Source organism: Myxine glutinosa, chromosome 13, assembly GCF_964187855.1.
Source record: "Myxine glutinosa chromosome 13, kmMyxGlut1.1, whole genome shotgun sequence".
Classification (NCBI taxonomy): Eukaryota; Metazoa; Chordata; class Myxini; order Myxiniformes; family Myxinidae; genus Myxine; species Myxine glutinosa.
This window is the reverse complement of record NC_136273.1, coordinates 98,944,101-98,966,220: the sequence shown is the minus strand read 5'-3', so window position 1 is coordinate 98,966,220 and position 22,120 is coordinate 98,944,101. Positions and strand designations below refer to the sequence as shown.

The window sequence follows — 22,120 nt, the reverse complement described above, 5'->3', positions numbered from 1 at the left end:
CCCCCACTCCTCTCTCTCTGTCTCTCCCCCACTCCTCTCTCTCTGTCTCTCCCCCACTCCTCTCTCTCTGTCTCTCCCCCACTCCTCTCTCTCTCTCCCCCACTCCTCTCTCTTTCTGTCTCTCCCCCACTCCTCTCTCTCTCTGTCTCTCCCCCACTCCTCTCTCTCTCTGTCTCTCCTCCACCCCTCTCTCTCTGTCTCTCCTCCACCCCTCTCTCCTCTGTCTCTCCCCCATTCCTCTCTCTGTCTCTCCCCCACTCCTCTCTCTCTGTCTCTCTCCCACTCCTCTCTCTCTCTCTCTCTCCTCTCTCTCTCTCCCACTCCTCTCTCTGTCTCTCTCCCACTCCTCTCTCTCTCTGTCTCTCCCCCACCACCATGTGTTTCTGGATTTATTTGAGGCCGAGGCCTCTTTATATTTTTGATGACACCGCCATGCCCAATTTTTGTAAGAGTAATTGTTTAATGCAGAAAACTTCTGTATTGTACTCTGAAACAATAAGGTCGGTTTAATTAAACTAGTGATTATTAACAAGCATGCGTACAAGTTTATCATTAGATTAAGTCCCTGAGGAGTGAGCATGTCGACAAATTGTCGTTTTTGGAATGACCTCGTATGTCTTGCTGTTTCCCGACCGCTCATTTTATTCTTTCCAAAATGTATTATCTCATCTCCTGGAGTTACAATTTGTCTTTCCACTACTTTGACTTTTTTATGGGTTTATAATTTTTTATTTTTTGTTCTTCAAATGAGGTTCAAATTTTTTTTCCCCCTTTGTTCGGATTTAAGCATCCCAGCCAAGTGAACCGGAGGGACCATCTGATGTTGAGCTGAACCTGCAGACCCAGGTCCAGAAACTACGACAGGAGAATGAAGAGGTCTTCGTTCAGTACCAGGCCCAGGTTTGATACTTTGTAACGTTTGAGAAACGTTTTCCAAAAAGAGCATGATTTTGTTTTACGAAATTCTCACGATGTTTCCATGGGCAGGTGCGTGACAATGAACAGCTCTCCCGTCTCATCGGCGAGCTGGAGCAGCGTATCTCTGTGCTCGAGACATCTGCGGGTGAACAGGAGCAAGCCGAGGGAGAACGTCATCGTTTGCTGGAGAGTGCTCAAGGAGAGCGTGCTGCGCTTGGTCGTGCTTTGTCACAAAACCGTCAGCTCAAGGAGCAGCTCGCGGAGCTCCAGAATGGATTTGTGCACATGGTATGGCTGGAAGGGATTTGTTAATGGGGGAGTGGATGTCTGTGGTCTGTCTTCACGAAAAGTTTATTTTTAAAAGCAGACTCTTGAGTAAATAATGACTAGAGAAATCGAGTAGGATTATGCTGGTATAAATATGTTGATTTAATCATACCCGAGGCTGGTAGGATGGCCGAGGCCCGAGAGATACGCACACTCGCCTATAATCTGTCCAGTCTGGGTTCAAATCTCGGTCCAGTTATAAACTGTCATCTCGGTGTTTCCCAGACAGATTGATTTATCAATGTGTGTGCCGTCTCTCAGATGATCTGTTGCTCGTAATAGAGCAAGCGCGCATGCGCACACACACACAACACACACACACACACACACACACACACACACACACCTACCGTCACTTCCTGGGATACTCTGGGTGCCAGTGACGTCATAACAATGGCACAGCTTTTCTCACCCTACTCAGTGGGGCATTTCCTCAAGAGGAATTTCCCCCTCCCCATGGATGCCAACTGACGGGGATTGTCCATATTCTATCCTTTTCAAACAAGGAAGCAACACGTACCATTTTTGAAGTCTTTGGTATGACTTGAACCAGTCCAAACCGGATTTTGTGGTTAAGAGGTCAAATGTTAGAGGTCATGTTAAATTACAGTTATTTCGTTCCCGTCATAACTTCAGAACGACTGAAGGGATCAAGTCAAACTTTGTATAGGTATGTATAACGAAGCAAAGATGAACTGATTAGATTTTGGGATGAAGAGGTCAAAGGTCATTGGTTCTGCTATATAAAAACGTTACTGAGCTACTTTGTGAACCAGTGATGCGATTTTGACCAAACTTGGTGAAAGTATATATTATAATGCAAAAAGAAACTGATTATATTTTGGCATCAAGAGGGCAAAGGGCAAAGGTCAGTTTCTGTAATAGGTTTTTGTTACCGCAATAACTTAATAACAGATGAAGGGAACTAAGTTAAACTTGGTATTATAAGTACGAGCAACGGTACCCGCCCTATGGGCGGGGCTTCAATTGGGAGGCCCAAATGAAAAGGTAAAATATCAGAAATTGAAGGCTTTTTTAAAATTTTAAACGATTCATATAAACATCAGTTGAATCACATGACGCGCAAATCATCAAAATCTAAACAGTACATGGCGCATATTTTGAAAAAAGATTGAATTCTGCAAAACGGAAGCGGCCGCTACACGTCTTTCTCAGTCGCACGTTTATGTGTGAAGAGTGCGCGCCGAATCTGTAACACGGAAGCGGCCGCTACACCTGTTTCTCAGTCGCTTTGCACACGTTGCTGTGTTACTTCGGAGCCGCACGTTTATATAGGAAGAGTTCGTCAGGAGTCTATCTACTCTCTCCTGGTACATAACATAAACAGTATTTGTAGAATTTCTACAAAAGCCACATCACTGTTCATATCGGTAAATATTGTCACGCAACTGCGTTAACATCAGAGTTGCGGAGGCCGATTACAAGGCTTTAAACTCCCGAGGCGAAAACTCAATAGCGGATTCCAATCGAGCACTTAAACGCGCGGAATGGCGGGACACAGCGAAAGCCCTGCAACCTTACCTATTAAAATCAAACACCCAGGAAACTGCGTTCAGATATATACAGAAAATAATACAAGGATTTATTAAACTAGGGCATGCCCGTACTATATATATATCTAAAATTATATCCCCCCCCCTCTATTTACATGAAATGGTTTGGTCCATTCGCAAAGCCAAAGCGAACGGCTTGCGAGTACGGTGACAATCCCCCCCCTCTATTTACATGAAATGGTTTGGTCCATTCGCAAAGCCAAAGCGAACGGCTTGCGAGTACGGTGACAATCCCCCCCCTCTATTTACATGAAATGGTTTGGTCCAAAGCGAACGGCTTGCGAAGTTTGGTAAAGAAATCGCCATAGCTCGGTAACTACTTGTCCGATTAATATGAAACCTTGAAAAGGCACATCCTCGGGTCCCCAGCAATATACCTGGCAAGTTTCAAGTATATCGGACCCGTGGTTGTCGAGAAACAGCGGTCACAGACAAACACACAGACACACAGACATACAGAGATTACTGGAATTATAGATAGATAAAAGCAAGACAGGAAAAAGCACGCGCCGGTAAATCTAATATCCTAAATCGGGACGTCCCCACACGACTGATATCAAACACAAAACGAGGGAGATGAATTACGAAAAGAACACGTCACGTCATTCAAAATGTACGCGGATGCGGGCTTATCTGGTCTTTCGTCGTCTTTGTGGCTGCCGTCCAACACCGCGCCTTCCGGCCCGATCGTACACCACGAGGTCCCTCGCTCCAAGTCCCACAAGGCCGAGCACCATGCACCAAAAGCACCACGCGTTGTCGATCTCCAACGCGAGCACAAACTCCAGATCCAAGAGGAATGGCGAAAAGGGGGAGAGAGAGCGCAGGTGCAACTGCACGCTATGGTTCAAATCCAAGTTCCCTTTCTCCAGACTCTTCCGAAATGAACTGGACCGAACTCACACCGGGACTGAACTTAGTTCAGCGCAACTCCGAACTGCACTCAACTGCAGAACTCTTCTCAATTCAACTCGACTGCCGTCTCCTCTCAACTGCACTGCCGAAAATGGCGTCCGACCCTCGCTAATATCTCTTGGCCGATGACCTCACATTGGCGCACTCAGCCAATCAGAGCCTCCCCCGGCTCGCCGGCTCGTCCAGGGGCACGCCCACGGCATCACTCCAACTCTCCCGTCCCCGACCCCGCGGTCCTTGTGTTATAACATGTGCTAGGCGAGGTTCGTAGGCCTTGCGGAGGTGTACATGGTGGTGGCCGATTGTGGCGGTGTTCCAGCCAGATTTCCCGTCTATTCTCTTCCAAAGTCATGTCAGGGGGGAGGAATTATTTAATGTTGCGCTCGGGACCTAACTAAGTGTTTATATGGTTTGCAGTGCCATAATGGACAAAGATTTGACTACTAGGTGAGACTCACAGGGGCGTTATCTTTTAATCCCGATCTATCACACAAATCTCCTGGTAGATCCACAATTATACACCTTATCCCGACAAATGCCTAACATAAAGAACTTATTACATGTAGAGTCCCTATCACGACAGTCGAATACCTACCTATACAGATCTACCTAGCTCTAGATTTTGCTCTACCCCCAGACATAACAATATTATTCCATCGTGTTTGGAAAATTGGAAAATTTGGAAAAACAATAGAGCCTATTTTACTCCCAGGGGTGCCAGTAATACCCACCCAAAATATCGTTGGATCGGTTGAGCCGTTTTTGCGGTATCTTCGAACGGACAGACGGACATTTGGTGAATTATAGTAAGATGTATAATGATGAAAAAATTAATGCATTACATTATGGCGTCAAGGGGTTAAAGGTCAGATTTTTTTTTTTTTTTTTTTTTTTTTGTATACAAGATCGAGGCTCGTGAAAGAGCTAACATTAATCACACAAAAAGACAAACCGACACACAAAACACAAAAAAACAAGGGGAGCGGCAGACAAGATGGGGAGAGAGGGGGAAGGACACAAAAGAGAGGGGGAAGAGGGGGAAGGACACAAACACAACATTTGAGAGCAGGGACATCGGGAGGACTTGGGGGGAGGTGGGAGAGGAATAAAACATATGAACACTGCAAGGACTCTGGGGTGAATTACCGGGGGTAGAAAAGATCAAGGTTTTCGATGGGGGAAGATAAGAGATGGTGGTGAACAGCTGTTTTAAAGACCTGGAGGGAGGAGTGGGATTGAAGGGAGTGGGGGAGTTTGTTCCAGAGGCGGGAGAAAAGGGGAATGAAAGAGTGAAGGTGAGCAGAGAGCCTAGACTTTGGCAGTTTAACCATAAGAGGGTTGCAGGCAGATCTTGTGCGACCTGAAGGAATATTGGGGGGACAGAGCACAGAGAGAGCTGGGGGAGCAAGGCCGGAGAGGAGTCGGTAGAAGACAGAAAGACCACCAACCTGCCTGCGGTGAGTGAGTGAAAGGCCCTCGGTGTTGACTACATCGCAGGAGATTCCAATGATTCTGAAAGCTTTGGCCTCAACAGCGTGAAGCCGAGCAAGGTGTGAGGCAGGAGCACCAGCCCAGAGGGGAGAACAGTATTCCATTGAGCTGCGGATGAAAGCCTTGTATGTGGTGAGGAGCTCAGGTGTGCCAAGGAAGGACTTCGCACGACGGAGGATGCCCAGTCGGCGACTGGCTTTGGAGGCCAGCTTGGAAATGTGGTTTTCCCAAGAAAGATCATGGCAGATAGTGAGACCCAAAAGCTTGAGCGACAGAACTTCTTGGAGAGGATTGTTGAGAAAGTAGATGGGAGGGTTGTCCAGTCGGTCCTTTCGGAGAGACATTGTAAGAGTGTGAGATTTGTCAGGATTGAAAGACATGTTCCACTTGTTTGACCAGTCTGTGATTTTGTCCAGGTCTGCAGAGAGTGAGGAGGTTGCAGACTGCCGATCTGAGGGATGAGGAATGGAGCGACAGAGAGTAGAGTCGTCAGCAAAGAGATAGAGAGGATTTTCAAGAGAGTCAGAGAGATCATTGATGAAGACCAGAAAAAGCACAGGGCCCAGAACACTACCTTAGGGAACTCCAGCCTGAACAGGAAGAGGAGATGAGAGAAACCCATTCAGGGCCACACGTTGACTACGACCAGAGAGGAAGTCCGCCAGCCATGCGTGGAGATTTCCATGGATACCAAAGGAGGAGAGTTTGGTGAGCAGAGCAGGGTGCCAGACCGTATCGAAGGCACGTGAAATGTCAAGGGAGACAGCTCTAATTTCCTGTTTGGCGTTGAGGACCTCCATCCATTGTTGAGAAAGCAGAAGCAGCATGTTCAGAGTAGAGTGACCAGGTCTGAAACCAAATTGATGATCAGAGATCAAGCCATTGGAGAAGAGGAAAGATTTAATATCTGAAGCAATGATGGATTCCATGACTTTGCTGATAATTGGGAGAAGGCTGATTGGTCTGTAGTTGCTGGGATCTGTTTTTGCACCTTTTTTGTGCAAACCGGTGATGTTGGCTGATTTCCAAGCAGATGGCAGATGACCTTGAGCAAAAGAGAGGGTGAAGAGAACAGAAAGAGGGAGTGAAAGAGCAGAAGAACATGATATTAGGACCCGTGGGCTGATGCCGTCAGGACCAGTTGCAGAATCAGAGTCGAGGGTTGACAGAAACTTTTCCACCTTGTCAGGAGGAAAGGACACAGAGTCCAGGAGCAGCTGGGTACGACTGGGTACGGTGGGTACAGAGAGGGATGGGTTTGGGACACAAGATTTAGAGGCAAACACAGAGTTGAGGCATTCAGCTTTTTCACGTGCGGAGTCAGCCGTTAAGCCGTTTGAGGTGAGGGAGGGGATGGAGGGGGAACAAATACCAGAAACAGATTTGACCAGACGCCACCAGGATTTGGAAGAGGGAAACAGATAAGAGAGTTCGGTCTTGAGAATGGTGAGATATTGTTTCCTGGCTCTCCTGAGGGTGGACACACACTTGTTTCGGGCTTTGTGAAAGGAAATGAGATTTCCTTCCGTTGGATTTGCTTTCCAGGAGACGAAAGCAAGTTGTTTCAGGGCAACAGCCTCACCACAAGATTCCGTGTACCATGGACGGGAGGAAGGGTATGACAACTGAAGACGAGATGGTATAAATCTGTGCATGAGAGAGAGCAATTTACTTTGAAAGAATTCCCAGGATGAGTTGATGTCAGAGGCGGTAGAGATGGGAGACCAGTCCAGATGATTGATGGCTGCTTGAAGACCGTGCCAGTTGGCCTGAGTGAAATGGACTCGTCGACGCTGAGGAGGCTCTCTGAGAATGGTCAGAGAGATGTCCACTTTGACAAGCACATGATCAGATGAGCCGATTGGAGCAGAAGAAGAGCAGCAGACATTTTCAGGGAAGTTTGTCATAACCAAATCCAGAAGAGAAGATGCTCCGTTGACTGAGATCCGGGTCGGGAAATTGACAGATTGTGTCAGTCCCAGTGAGTCGCAGAAGTCCTTTGCTGAAGAGCCATGGCTGGTGAGAGAGGTACCCACACCCAGCCAACTGGCATGGTGACAATTGAAATCACCACATATGAGGAAGAGAGAGTTGGGATGGGTAGATAGAAGTTGGTCCATATTATCAGACAGTGAGATGTAGATGGAGTCATCACTGTTTGGTGGACGGTACAACACACATATGAACAAAAGGTGGGAGCGAAGGGGAAGCCTTAGCCAAAGGTATTCCTGGGGGTGAGGTGGAGGGAGGGCGAGTGAGGAAGAGTTTTTTATAAAGATAGCAACCCCACCTCCAGGACGAGGCTCAGGTCTATCATACCGGAGGAGGGAGTAACCTGGGAGAGATACCAAGGCATCAGAGACATCATGAAGGAGGAAAGTTTCTGTTAAGCAGATCACATCTGGTTTGTCAGAAGCAACCTGTATGGAGAGGTCAGTCAAGTTTGAGCGAAGGCCCCGGATGTTTCAGGTCCATACTGTTAATGAAGAGGAAGGGGGAGCATCGGGTCCAGAACAGGGGGGGGAGGGGTAGGGTAAGATGTGAAAGAGGAGGTAGAGGTAGGGAGAGCTGTTGAAGGTGTGTCAGAGATTTCAGAATAGCTTGGAGAAAGGGAAGAATGGGGCGGACAAAAGGTTTGATGGAGATTGGGTGAGGCACAGTGAGGTGTTATTTGAGGAGGGGGAAGAGCGAGGCAGAAGGTTTGCGGAGATGAAGGTGAAAGTTGGAAGGGGGAAGAAGCAGGGAGGATGCTTTGAGGAGGAGGGGTGAGAGGGGAGTCTAGGAGGGGAGGAGCGAGGGAGAGTATCGGAGGGGAGGGGTGTGGGGGGAGTTTAGGAGGGAGGGGAGGGAAGGGGCAAGGGGAGAGATTTGAAAGGGATGGGTGATGGGGAGGATTTGGAGGGGAGGGGTGAGATTGGATTTTGAAAAGTGTACGATTCATGGGAAACGAACATTTTTTGCAAAATGAGTTTGAGACCTTCGAGTCAAAAATACGTTTGAGGACACTGGAGGAGGGGTGGAGTTCTGGATAGTTTAGGGAATGTAGAAAGGAGGAACTGTAAGAGATGGTATTATATATATTTTTTGGAATGAATAGATTTGGTGAGCAAGATGAAAGCATCCTTTTGTAGGAAAAGAAGAAAAGGGTGTTATAATATATGAGAGAAAATAGTTGTTCAGGGGAGAGATTATACATTTCTAACCGCGTGATCGCGAACGAAGAACGAACGAACAAAAAGAACAACAAATAAACGAATAAGACCTGGGAAGGAATTTTTTTTGTTTTTTTGTGAGTACAGATATTAAACAAGGAGGTACGGGGTGAACGACTGGTACGAAACAGAGAACGAAAATAATTTCAGCGCATTCGACGAATCGCTGAGAGAAAAACAAAACCACAAGGTCGGAGACGGTACGGTAGTCTAAGCCTACGAGTACTAGGCCGCAGAATACTCGATACCATTAACCGACGATTGTGTATACATGTACGAAAAATTAGCACCGAAAATTTTCCAAAAGATACGCTGTAGGTACACACACCGAAAGATAGATACAGTCTCGACAAAAACACGATTGTGATAGATCACTTAGCTTCGAGAGCGTGAGCACATGGAGCAGCTTCGAAAAGACGTGACCTCGCCGTGATCTCGCGAGATCTCCTCGCGATATCCCAGTAGATAAAAATTCTGTTACTGAATTAACTAATGAACCAGTGATGGGATTTAGACAAACTTGCAGGTACAAGTATAAATTGTCGGACCCCGACATTCGTGGTCCCAAGATTCGTGAGTTCCGCGTAATCATAATTTATAAATTGCGACCTGCTTCTACATTTACGGCCCTGTGTCCTGTGTATTAGTGGTGCTAGTTTACACCTCTGACTACGTTTAACAACTCCAATCATTCTCACCTTGTGGGGTTTGCTTGGGAAAGTCTTTGTTTTAATTCTTTCATGTAATGAAGCATGAGGATGTTATTATTATACCACCTTTTCCGATTTTTGTTGAGATTTAATTTATTGAATTGATGAAGATGATGCAGTAGTTTTGATAATTTTGTTCTTGCTTTGGTTCAGAAAGATCGGGTAGTGTGTACAGTAGTTCAGACACATTATGTTTTGCAATAGTGTTCATTTGTGTGAAGGGTCGGGGTTGTAGTAATGTGTGTGCAAACACCTGGCAGACTAACGAGAATGCCGAGTTGGGGAGTGCCCTCCATACTGAGCAGCATGTGAAGAAGGAGCTCGGTCGCATTGTCGGAGAACTTAAAGAAAACCAGGCTTCTCTCCGGGAACAGGTTGCTTCCTGTTCTTCTTCTTTCCACCCTTACGTTGCTTGTGATATAATTGATAAAACTACTGAATCTATCTCGTTATATTGACAAAGCCTAACTTACGTTGAGTCGTGAAAGATGATCTCACCTTCACATTCTGCTTGATATCAGCAAGTGTCAAGTAAACCTGGAAAGCTGCTCTCGTGCATCTTTCACAGCTTTCTGAGGCCCAAGCTGAAGCGGAACATAAGCTTCGAGAATGCGCCGCACTGGAGGCTCGACTTTCCGAGCTTAATGCATCTGGGGAGCAGCTTGGTGAAGAGGTAGCCGTAGAGAGACGCCAGCGGCTGGAGCAAGCGCAGATTTTGGACAGACTTCAGCATGATGTTGCCACGTGGCGAGACCGTGCCACACTGCTGCAATCCCATCTCAACGAGGCCGGTAAGGAACCCTGCTGATAATAAACTAGTTGATGGGCAAATCAAGTACATTTTTAAACTGTGAAGGTTTCCTTGAATGATCTGTAAATGTCAAAAAACCAGCACATCATTGTTGTTTAAAAAAAAGAAGAAAAAAAAAAGCGTTCATTCAAATAATTTCTTGTTTTGGACATTTAACATATCCTGTGAAACACGTGCTTGTTCGGAAAACATTTGGGAATAACTGACGCCGTGAGCTTTTTCTTCTGTATTGAAGGTTGTTTGTCTTGTACCCAAGCAGTTGGTTCTTCACAGTCCAAGGTACCTGCTCCTCTCACCACAAATGATCAAGGAGAGGAAGAAGTTGTAAGTTCATCCCTCATCCTAACCTGTAATCTTTTTTTTACTTATAATTCTTTTTTTACCAATTCTTTGTTGTTGTTTTTTAAATTTTACTCCTTGCCTGTAAAATTCACCTTCCCAAACCTCATCCAATATTCTACCCACCTTTCCATTTCATTCATCCCTTTGCTTGTTGTGTCAGTATCAGTTTGTTGCCTTTCTACTTTATTATCCTGTCACCTTGTTCTTCTTTGAAGCCTGGTGTTGGCTTAGCGGTTGGGGTGCCGGCTTGGGATCCTAGGATCCTGGGTTTGAATCCCGGTCGATCGCTGAATTAACGCCAGGGGGGTTGACTCAGCCTGTCATCCTTCCGAGGTCGGCAAATTTGAGTACCAGCTTGCTGGGATGAATGATCCCGGTGTGTACCCCGGCTTAGAATAGGTACACCGTATCCCTGCGCATCGTAAGAGGTGACTAAGGGTTGGCGTCAGGAAGGGCATCCGGCCATAAAACATTGCCTCAAACAGGGAACCATGATTGTCATGGGGCCCGCAAGGCTAACCCCCGCTCTAGCGGGGAAAATGGCCTTAAAACGATCATTCATTCATTCATTCAATCTTGTTCTTCTTTGAAACTTCATTTCATCAGAAAAATAAGAATTTCTAGCAATTACTCCAGGAGGAATTCTTGTTCTGCAGAACATCAGGTCAGGTTGTTTTTTTTGTTTTTTAAAATACAAAGTCGAGGCTCGTGGAGGAGCTAGAACATAAAATGGGTTGGGACATAAAACAAAAACAGAAAGAGAGGGGCAGAGGTGAGGGACACACCAATGGCAGGTTGAGGAACAAAATTGAAGGAGACGTGAAAAATGAGCGCGAAGGGAGGACAAACGGGGTGCACCAGATGGATACGGAAGCAAACTCTCAGAAAGGAAAAACTGGAAATTTGGAAAAAGGTGGGTTTGGGGAGGGTTAATAAGGGTAGAAACGATCATGGTTTTGGATGGGGATGATCTGAGTTTGTGGTGAACAGCTGTCTTGAAAATGGTTGGAGCATCCGCTCAGAATCTGCGGGATGGAGGGAGGGGGGCATAGTAGAGGACCTGGCTTAGACATGCATGCACATCATTTAGGAGAGGATAACTCAACTGTTATAGGCTAATATGACCCCAAGGAACAACTTGGGATGTGTGCCAAAATCTCTATCCGGGACGAAAAGCCCGAAAATGACCACGCCCTTTTAAAAATGACCACACCCTTTTTCATCAGAAGTGCTACTTCCGACATAGCTGTATCTTCGAAACCGTTGGAGCTACAGATTTTCTGAGGTGCTCAAAATGTTCAGAATGGCTATGTTTAGGGGGATCATAGAAGAGTGTAACATTTCTAATTTGATATTTTATGAGAAAATGGCTAAAAACCGTTAGGTCAACTTATTACCATACAACAACCTACATACTAGAATTGCCATATATTTATAACAGTTGAGTTATCCTCTCCTAATTATGTGCATACATGTCTAAGCCAGGTCCTCTACTAATTAATATAATCATTCAATTATAAACTAACAAGACTGCTTCATAGCACCAGTGCTACAAGATCCGGAGAGAGTGAAACAGTGAGAGAACGACTTATCCATCCAGTGTCACAGAGATAATATCTCACTGAAGTACAGCGAAATGGTAAGACAAGCTTTAGTTTATTTACCTAGTCTTATATCTGTGGCTTCTGTGGGTTAGAAAAGTAGAAAGGCACCACACCACGGTAAAGGGAGGATGCAGTTAAAGGAGACGCATTTTGCAGTTTGCGCATGTTACAGTCCTCTACGACTCCTACATGAACGGTGGATTTGTCGTGAACACCACCAAGAAAGGTAGTGGAGTGCCCTTTGACCAGGCGCTAGAGCAGTGCTACAACCGGCCTGCCAAAGTGAGTGGGGGGATAATTGGGGTCACCAGGAAGAAGGAAGCAGTAGCTCTGTGGGGAATCATCAAGCATAAAAAAGACCAGTACGTTGACCTGAAGATGAAGGATGATGTCGAAGGAGAACTCTCACTTCACCACGACTTCAACCCGAGTGCTGCAACTAAGATAGTTGGGATTGTGCAAGACATAGAGGAGTATCTCCTGAAGTATGCAGTCCTCTACAAGACCAGGTAGCGCTGAAGAATGTTCTCACTGGAGAAATTGTGACCAACGTAAACGTAGACAAGTTGTTGTGCTGTGTCAATGAGGGCAGCGCTGCTTGTGCTAAATTTATCGATGATCGACTCAGAAATAGGTCGATATCGATACACTCAACTATTAGCAAAATCAAGTTTACGTCCCCTAATATCACCTTGAATTTGGCTCCCACAGCAGACATCAAAGATGAGACAATCAAAGCTCTCATGTTTATTGAGTATGGGTGTCACCGGGGGTTCACTGTTGAGGAGCTACTCCAGCATGAGATCACCAACTCTGCGTTCTTCTTGATTGACAAAGATGGTTACTTGAGGAAGAGTGCCAAATCACAACTTGGGACTGAGCTGCTGAAGTTGTGCCCATTAATCGATAAAAAAAAAAAGGGCCAGAATCCTCCCCACAAACCCACGCCATCGTTATCGACTTCATGGCCTTGGTGAGAGAAAGGTCCCCTTAAAGAAGCTTGATCCGCCCGTCAAGACATTCCATGACTTTGCTATTGCCTTGACATCTATGGTCACCAAAGCTGGGCACAACTGTGATGAGATCCACATCATTTTCGACACTTACAGAGAGGACAGCATCAAGAATGGAGAGAGGGGGAGAAGAGGAAAGTCAAAAGAAATGGTTGTCCTTGATGTGATATCACCGAACCAAAATGTTCCAGTGGTATTAGAGAACTTTTGGTCGTCTTCCATCAGCAAAACTGCTTTCCAGGCATTCTATGTTGAGTGGCTCACCACCAATTACCAAGGCACCAAACCTCTATACCTTGGTATATCACCACAGGCATGGATGGTGTCAGCTGGGTGTGCTTCTCCATTCCCTCGGCTCAACTGCACACACGAGGAAGCTGATGACGGGATGATGTTCCATGTGCAGGACATTCTAAGTCACCGGTCAGGACCTACATCCATGACGCTGTCATCAGGTGACACATGTATTTGTGTGCCTGTTATACCACATCACAGTCAATTGGAGACATCTTGGCCTCCAAGAGCTCTGGCTCGTCCGCAACTCAGGAGTGAAAAGATCAATATTGCCACTCCACGATATCTGCATAGCGCTGGGAGACGAGCTCACAAAGTGTCTCCCAGCACTCCATGCGCTGACTGGGTGCGATTCAACCAGCAACATATCAACTAAACTTGCAGCCCTGAACGCTGTCCGCCAACCAGGAAATTCCTCTCTGATCCTGAATTTCGACTGTCCACAGCTAACAGAAAGCGCAATACAGATGGCGGAGACATTCTTGGTCAAGTGCCTCAAACCATCAACAGACCTGAAGACATTTGACGACCTGCATCTCGCTGCATTTGATAGCAATGCCCTCAAGATGGACTTTGAGAGAACCACTTGCACCTCAACTAATGCAAGGAAACATATCCATAGAGGCTATCACCAACAGCAGCTGTGGGTCCAAGCCCCATTTAGAGACGCCACCTTGATTATGAATGCCGAGTCTTATAGTTTTGTAAGAAGGGGCAGTTTATTAGTCCCTGAGATTGTGATCTTAAAACCCGAAGGCCTGCCAGATCCCTGCACGTGTGGCAAATGTGCTCGCAAGAATGGGTGTCCCTGCAGGGTAGCTGGGATCAAGTGTTGCAAGTACTGCAAATGCAAGGGAGGTGATTGTTGTAAAAACCCTATCACTGAATGAATGCTGCTCATCATCCTCATACCTGGACTCTGTTGTGTTACTCTTCATGTTCCTGACCCTGGTTTACATGACACATAAACAGTACTAATGTGGTGTTAAAAGTTGTATTGTTCGCTGTTGGACAATTTCCCTGCTGATCTTTGAAACATTTACGCTCTCTCGATACTGCTGCCTACTAAAGTAATTTTTGTTTTTTATTTTTTATTTTAAGTTCACATTCCATTGATAATAGTATGTAATGATTGAAAATAGTATTTCTTTATATTAACCAAATGCTCGCTTTCTTTCTTTAAAAAAAAATCCCTTGTATTGTTCAAATTCCAAATTGTCAGTTCAACTCCAGTAGATGACACAAATGTTCGAACTTTGCTCTAAGTACGGAAAGTTTAAGTTAATAAATATATGGCAATTCCAGTATGTAGGTAGTTGTATTAATAAGTTGACCTAACGGTTTTTAGCCATTTTCTCGTAAAATATCAAATTAGAAATTTTACACTCTTCTATGATCCCCCTAAACATGGCCATTCTGAACATTTTGAGCACCTCAGAAAATCTGTAGCTCCAACGGTTTCGAAGATACAGCTATGTCGGAAGTAGCACTCCTGATGAAAAAGGGCGTGGTCATTTTTAAAAGGGCGTGGTCATTTTCGGGCTTTTCGTCCCGGATAGAGATTTTGGCACACATCCCAAGTTGTTCCTTGGGGTCATATTAGCCTATAACAGTTGAGTTATCCTCTCCTAAATTATGTGCATACATATCTAAGCCAGGTCCTAGACTAGCAGTTCAAACCCCGGCTGAGTCATACCAAAGACTTTAAAATGGTATGTCCTGCTTCCTTGCTGAACAGTCAGCATTTAAAATGATGAGCACGGTAAATCCCTATAGGTTTCAATCCCTGGTGAGGAGGAGATTCTTCCTTCGGATATGCCCTGCTGAGTGCGGTGAGAAAGGCGGTGCTATTGTTGCGACGTCACTGGTACCTAGAATGACCGTGAGAAGTGACGGCACATCCCCCAAGCTCAGTGGCTGTGTTCATCTCTTCCAACAGTCTTGTGTTGTCACGTATCTTTGTCTATATGTTCTTGTGGGTGTGTGGCAGCTCCACCATGAGCCTTAGATAAGGTAAAAAAAAGAAAGAATTTTTTTTTTAAGAATGAGATTGAAGGGAATGTAGAAGTTGGTTCCACAGGCAGGGAAAAAAAGAACGAATGAGTAGAGGTCAGCAGTGATTTTGGATTTTTAGAGTTTCACCAGGAGGGGGCAAAGCACAGAAAAAGCAGAAGGTGCAAGATCAGAAAGGAGTTGGTAAAAGACAGAGAGACCACCGACCTGTCTACAATGGCGAAGTGATAGGCCCATAGACTCAGCTTCATCGCAGGAGATTTCAATGATCTTGAAGGCCTTGGTTTCCATGGCGACAAGCTGAGCAAGGTGCAAGGCAGGATAGCCAACTCTGAAAAGAGAGCAATACCTCATTAAGCTGCAGGTGAAGGACTTGTAAGTAGATAAGAGCTCGGGTGTGCCAAAGAAGGGCATTGCATGATGGAGGATGTCCTGTTGGTGACTATCTTTGGAGGCCGACTTTGAAATGTGGTTTCACTGACTGAGTGACTGAACTTCCTTAAGAGAATTGTTCGGAAAGTAGATGTAACTTACGATGTGAAAGTCGTTTACCAGATGGTCCTTTTGGAGAGACGGAGTAAGTATGTGAGATTTGATGTCTCATCTGTAGAACCAGGTACTCATCATACTCGTCATATTGAGACATTTGATGACTGATTTGTTCATCAGTGTTTTGCCCTTTCTCTGCTCGATTCAGGAGGTGAAATTTGGCCTGCAAGAGGGACAACTTGGAAACACGGACAAACCCAACCTCACAGGGACTGGTGAGGTGGAGATGAACACTGATTTTCCGCCCGGTGAACTGCACAAAAATAGATTGATTCTTCGTTTTCCGTAAAGCAAGAAAGAAAAAAAAAAAGATAATAAAACTAAAACGGGTGAGAGCCATTGGTTTCACCCTCACACCGCATCCCCCTCCCCCACCCCACTGTAGGTATTTCTGATGACAGTGTCGACGTGATTACATTGGAGGCGTATCAAACCCTGAAAACAAGTATGGAGAAGCTTCAGGTCAGTTGTTCGTCATTTCTTTGTTCTGCATTCTCGCTGCATGCTCATTAAATGTTTATCTTCGTAAGTCACAACAGCCGATGTTACTTCAGAAAGAGGATGTGCAAGGAAAACCTTCTCCAGATAGTTGTTCAAACTTTGGTGTTTTCGATGAACTGTGTCGAGGCAACACTTAAAAATACTACAGAGGCACTTGGTAGAGCGCATACCTCCGCCAGGTTGAACCGTTTGTTTTGTATCCCACTGATAGATCGGATTTGGAACCGAACCAAAATCGAATCGGCCTAACCAACTCGTCCACCAAGTTTTGTCATAATCCATCCACAACTTTTTGAGATATCCAGCTCACAGACAAACAGACAGACAAACGGGCGTAAACATAACCTCCGTCCACATTCAGTGACGGAGGTAATAACTTGGAGATTGATCAGGTGGCGACCTAAATGAAGGAATTACTTTTTACTCATTCGTCGCTCTTGATCACACCAATGACTCTCTTGTTGGGAATGATGAATGATGTTCAGGTCACCATGTCCTCTCCTCCTTTCATTCCTTCCAGGAGAAATTTGTGTTCCTCATGGCTGAGAAGGCAGAACTGCATGATATGGTTGAAGATATGGATCATCGCTGTATCCAACTTTCAGGAGAGACCGACACTATTGGTGTGCTGAGTCTACTCGCTTCCTTATCACGATGTATCATTTTTACCTTGTTGGTCTTTTAACTGTTTGTTTGCAAAATGAAAATGTCTAAACGATGAACCGATGATAACCTATGAGGATTTCTCAGATAGGCTTTAGACATTCTTTACTGTCCGCAACCTTCGTCATCGCCGGTGAGGTGAACTTTTCTTCCAACTGATTGATTTTTCGCTTACAGGTGAATACATAGCGCTCTATCAGAACCAACGGGACATCATGAAGCGGCGCCACAAGGAGAAGGAAGCTCACATCATCCGTCTGGCTAATGACAAAGAGGAGATGAAGGTGGGTTGGCAGCACATCTGCAAGGTGGTGTGAAAGAACATGTTGGTGAACGATCCCATTCTCATGTTTATGCACTTTGTACAACTATCCACAACGATGACTATGATCTTCACAAATATGATCTTCACATCCTGACAAACTGCATCACTGAAATAAAATCCTGGCTTCAAATCAACTTCCTCAAACTTAACTATGATAAATCTGAAATAATCATCATTGGCCCAAAAACGCTCACCAAATCCACCCATAACTTTGCCCTCAACATCGACGGTTTCCCAGTATCCACCTCCCCTCACATCCGGAATCTTGGCGTCATCTTTGACCAAACCCTTTCCTTCGACAAATACACTAAACAGATCACAAAGACAGCCTCCTTTCACCTGAAAAACATCGCCCGTCTCCGTCCACCCCTCTCTTCCACGGCTGCAGAAACCCTCATCCACACCTTCATCACCTCCCGTCTTGACTACTGCAACAGCCTCCTCTTTGGTTCGCCCTCAATAATCACCAATAAACTCCAATACATTTAGAACTCCGCTGCCCGTCTACTCACCCATTCCCGGTCCCGTGACCACATCACCCCCGTCTTTTACAAGCTTCACTGGCTCCCCATCCCCCAGAAAATCCAGTACAAAATCCTCCTCCTGACCTACAAAGCCCTCCATAACCTGGCCCCATCCTACCTGACTGACCTCCTCTCCAGACACACTCCCACCCGCAACCTCCGCTCTGCTGGTACCAACCTCCTTAGCCCTCCCCCCCTCCCCATCCGGACAAAATTCAGATCCTGGGGGGGGACAGGGCCTTCTCCATCGCTGCTCCCACCCTCTGGAACTCACTACCTGACAACATCAGAGACTCCTCCTCACTCACCACATTCAAAACATCACTCAAGACCCACCTGTTCAACACTGCATTCAACATTTAACCCACAGCATTTAACCCCTGACTATCTCTTCTCCTTCTCCTTCCTTTTGCTTTGATTATTTACCTATTGATTTTTGTCTTTTTGCACTTGTTTTTTTGTACTCTGTCAAAGTGCCTTTGGGCTTCTTGAAAAGCGCTATATAAAATAAATGCATTATTAGGTTTACTCTCCATGAAATGGAGGAAACCTATTATTACTACGAGAGTTTTTCTTATTAGGTTTACTCTCCATGAAATGGAGAGTAACCTATTATTACTGCTAGAGTTTTTCTTATTATTATTACTATTATTTTTATTATTCTTCCGCCCTATTTTGCACCTCCGAAAACTTCATAATTAATGTTCTCAGCAACCGCTGGTCGGATTGACAGGAAATTTTCATCAAATGATCGTCTCGGCTCCTAGAATTTTTTCATGCTAATTATGTCGTCATAGGTCACGTGGTGTGGACGCCATCTTGTAAAACAAATTCAACTTTTCCCCTCTGTATCTCCACAACGGCTCAATGGAAAAATTTGAGGAATGACTCATTCTAAAGAACTCTTCAATGGGAACAAAAGACATGTGTATCGAGTATATTAAAAATGCTAACGTTAAGAGGTAAGAATTCGTCAAACAAAAAATTTTCTCCCCCGAATATGGGATTTTTTTCCCAGATGCTTAGTTAAAAAAAACTCAGAATGCAAAAATTTTCGAAGTCATACGTCACATGGTTCGGCCGCCATCTTGTTTTCTGTGAAAAAACACAAAAAACCCCTTTTTCTCCGCAACGGCTGAACGTATCGAGCCCAAACTTGGCATGCATATTCGCATACCCATGACGAACAAAAAAGTCAATGAGCACGACATCATCCGACACATGGTTTCAGAGTTATGACGTTTTAAAGCTCAAACTAGAAATGGAATCGCCTCCATAATTTGTGGGGATATCGAGTGGAAACTTTACACAAATGTTCCTCATGGGGGTATGTTTCAACGTTACTTGAGACGTTTTGATGTCACATGGTTTGGCCGCAATAAATAATGGAAGTAAAATTTTAAAAAGCTTGTAACTCCTGAACCACTGCATGGATCGACTTGAGTTTTTAATGCAATGTAGCTCTCATCAAGCGGAACAAGTGTGCAGAATTTCAAGATGATTGGATGTACGGTCTCGAAGCTATGTCTTTATTGTTGAAAGAAGAAGAAACACACCGATTGTCTTTCCAGAACGTGATCACGATAACGCGATCTCCCGCGGTCATTTCAACCTCAAAAAAAATTATAATTGCAGATTTGTCAATAGATGAGGCACATTAACAAACGAATGAAACAGATTTGCTCAAATTCTGACTATTTTTAACTCGATCGTATTTCACTCAAAGTGATGCCCCACTGAAGAAGAAGATTCCCTTCCAGGACATCATCACTATAACGCGATCTCCCGCGGTCATTTCAGCCTCAAAAAAAATTAAAATTGCAGATTTGTCAATAGATGAGGCATATTAACAAATGAATGAAACAGATTTGCTCAAATTCTGACTATTTTTAACTCGATCGTATTTCACTCAAAGGTGTGAGCGACTGAAGAAGAGGATGTCCATCCAAGACATCATCACTATAACGCGATCTCCCGCGATCATTTCAACCTCCAAAAAAATTATAATTGCAGATTTGTCAATAGATGAGGCATATTAAACGAATGAAACAGATTTGCTCAAATTCTGACTATTTTTAACTCGATCGTATTTCACTCAAAGTTCTGAGCGACTGAAGAAGAAGAATTCCTGCCAGGACGTGATCATTATCACACGATCTCCCGCGGTCATTTCAACCTCAAATGAAATTCAAATTGCAGATTTATCAATCGGGCAGGCATATTAACAAAGGAATGAAACAGATTTTTTCAAATTCTGATTTTTTTTAACTCGATCGTATTTCACTCAAAGTTCTGAGCGACTGAAGAAGAAGAATTCCTGCCAGGACGTGATCATTATCACACGATCTCCCGCGGTCATTTCAACCTCAAATGAAATTCAAATTGCAGATTTATCAATAGGGGAGGCATATTAACAAAGGAATGAAACAGATTTGCTCAAATTCTGATTTTTTAAAAATCGATCGCATTTCACTTAAAGTTTGAGGTACGAAAGAAGAAGAAGAATCGTTTAGCTTTTCAGATAAAATAAATAATTCTGTCTGCAATTTCAGGTTAATTTTCTTTTTTAAATGGCTTTTTCTGCAATCGGTGCATGGATTGACACGTGTGGATGTGGGTGTGGGGGGGGGGGGGAGGGATGTGTGTGTGTGTGTGTGTGTGTGGGGGGGGGTTGGTGTGTGCGTGTGTATGTGTGTTAGGGGTGTGGGGGTATGGGTGTGGGTGTGGGGGGCGGGAGGGATGTGTGTGTGGGGGGGGGGGGGGGGGTTGGTGGGTGGGTGTGTGTGTGTGTGTATGTGTGGAGGGGTGTGGGGGGGGGTGGATTTGTAGTATGGAGGGGTGGGTGTGTGTGTGTGTGTGTGTGGAGGTGGGGGGTGTGTGTATGTGTGGAGGGGTGTGCATGTGGGGGGAGGGGTGTTTGTGTGTCGGTGTGGGGGTGGATATGTGTGTATGTGGGGGGAGGGGTTGTGTGGAGGGGGGGTTGGATGTGTGTGTGTGTGGAGGGGTGTGCGTGGGGGGGGGGGGGGGGTTGGGGTGTGTGTGTGGAGGAGGGGGGGTTGGATGTGTGTGTGGAGGAGGGGGGGTTGGATGTGTGTGTGTGTGTGTGTGTGTGTGTGTGTGTGTGTGTGTGTGTGTGTGTGTGTGTGTGTGTGTGTGTGTGTGTGTGTGTGTGGGGGGGGGGGGGGGGGGGGTCGGGGTGGGTGGATGTGTGCATGTGTTTGTGTGTGTGTATGTGTGTGGAGGGTGTTGGGGTGTGCGTGTGGAGGAGGGAGGGTTGTGTGTGTGTGTGTGTGCGTGTTGGGGGTGGGTGGGTGTGTGTGTGTGTGTGTGTGTGTGTGTGTGTGTGTGTGTGTGTGTGTGTGTGTGTGTGTGTGTGTGTGTGTGGGGGGGGGGGGGTCGGGGGGGGTGGATGTGTGTTTGTGTGTATGTGTGTGGGGGGTAGGGAGAATGTGTGTGTGTGGGGGGATGTCTTGGGGGGTGGGGGGAGGGGATGTGCATTTGTCTGGATATGTGTGTGCGTGTGGGGGTGTGTGTGTGTGTGTGTCAGGGGGGATGTGTGTGTGTGGGGGGGGAGGGATGTGTGTGTGGGGGGGGAGGGATGTGTGTGTGGGGGGGGAGGGATGTGTTGAGGGATGTGTGTGTGTGTGGGGGGGGGGGGGGGGTTGGGGTGTGTGTGGGGGGGGGGGGAGGGGTGTGGGGGTGTGTGTGTGGGTGGGGGTAGGGGGGATGTGTGTGTGTGTGTGTGTGTGTGTGTGTGTGTGTGTGTGTGTGTGTGTGTGTGTGTGTGTGTCGGGGTTGTATCCAAGGGGGTTGTGTCAAACCATGTCCAATGAAAGTGGGGTTGTATCAAAAGTGGGGTTGTATCAAAAGTGGGGTTGTATCTAAAGTGGGTGCGAGTAAACCGGCCATCACTGCCAGCAGTTTTAAAGTGGAAGTTCTAGTTATTATTATTATTCTGTTGTACCCTCCCCTCCTCTATCTTTTGGGATGGTAACGTTGCAGGCCAAAATGGGGGAGCTGCAACAACTGGTCTTGTGCCTCGTGTCCGAGCGAGACGAGTGGTACGCCAGCTACACCGCACTACTGCAGGCAAAAACGGCTGCTGGACTTTTGCCTCGGGGTGCGCTGGCCACAGAAGAACAGACTCCAGGTGAAGAGGTTGATGACGTTTCATTACAAGGTGAGATTTTTATTCTTGCCTATTTGGAGTGAAGGGATTTCCGTTTTGATTACCTGATCTATTCTGCTGTTCAGCCTCTGCACGTATATTTTTAAAACCTTTTTAGTTCACCTTTGAAGCTTTACTTGAATGAAGCGATGAACTAAATGTGAAT

General features: G+C 45.7%; 1 protein-coding gene across 12 annotated transcripts in view; it reads left to right on the top strand.

The window, feature by feature from the left end:
* Positions 1–22,120, top strand: part of GOLGA2 (golgin A2) — a 102,780-nt gene that overhangs the window by 78,980 nt on the left and 1,680 nt on the right. For 7 of the 12 annotated variants that reach the window (XM_068098621.2, XM_078767816.1, XM_068098623.2 and 4 more), the window contains 10 exons: positions 788–900; positions 988–1,206; positions 9,408–9,521; positions 9,716–9,938; positions 10,215–10,282; positions 15,922–15,988; positions 16,159–16,235; positions 16,795–16,897; positions 17,115–17,221; positions 21,789–21,966. In XM_068098621.2, coding sequence (XP_067954722.2) covers positions 788–900; positions 988–1,206; positions 9,408–9,521; positions 9,716–9,938; positions 10,215–10,282; positions 15,922–15,988; positions 16,159–16,235; positions 16,795–16,897; positions 17,115–17,221; positions 21,789–21,966 — 1,269 coding nt within the window. The remainder of the gene's footprint in view (positions 1–787; positions 901–987; positions 1,207–9,407; positions 9,522–9,715; positions 9,939–10,214; positions 10,283–15,921; positions 15,989–16,158; positions 16,236–16,794; positions 16,898–17,114; positions 17,222–21,788; positions 21,967–22,120) is intronic. The other 5 variants (XM_068098622.2, XM_078767813.1, XM_078767815.1 and 2 more) reach the window with 1 other exon arrangement.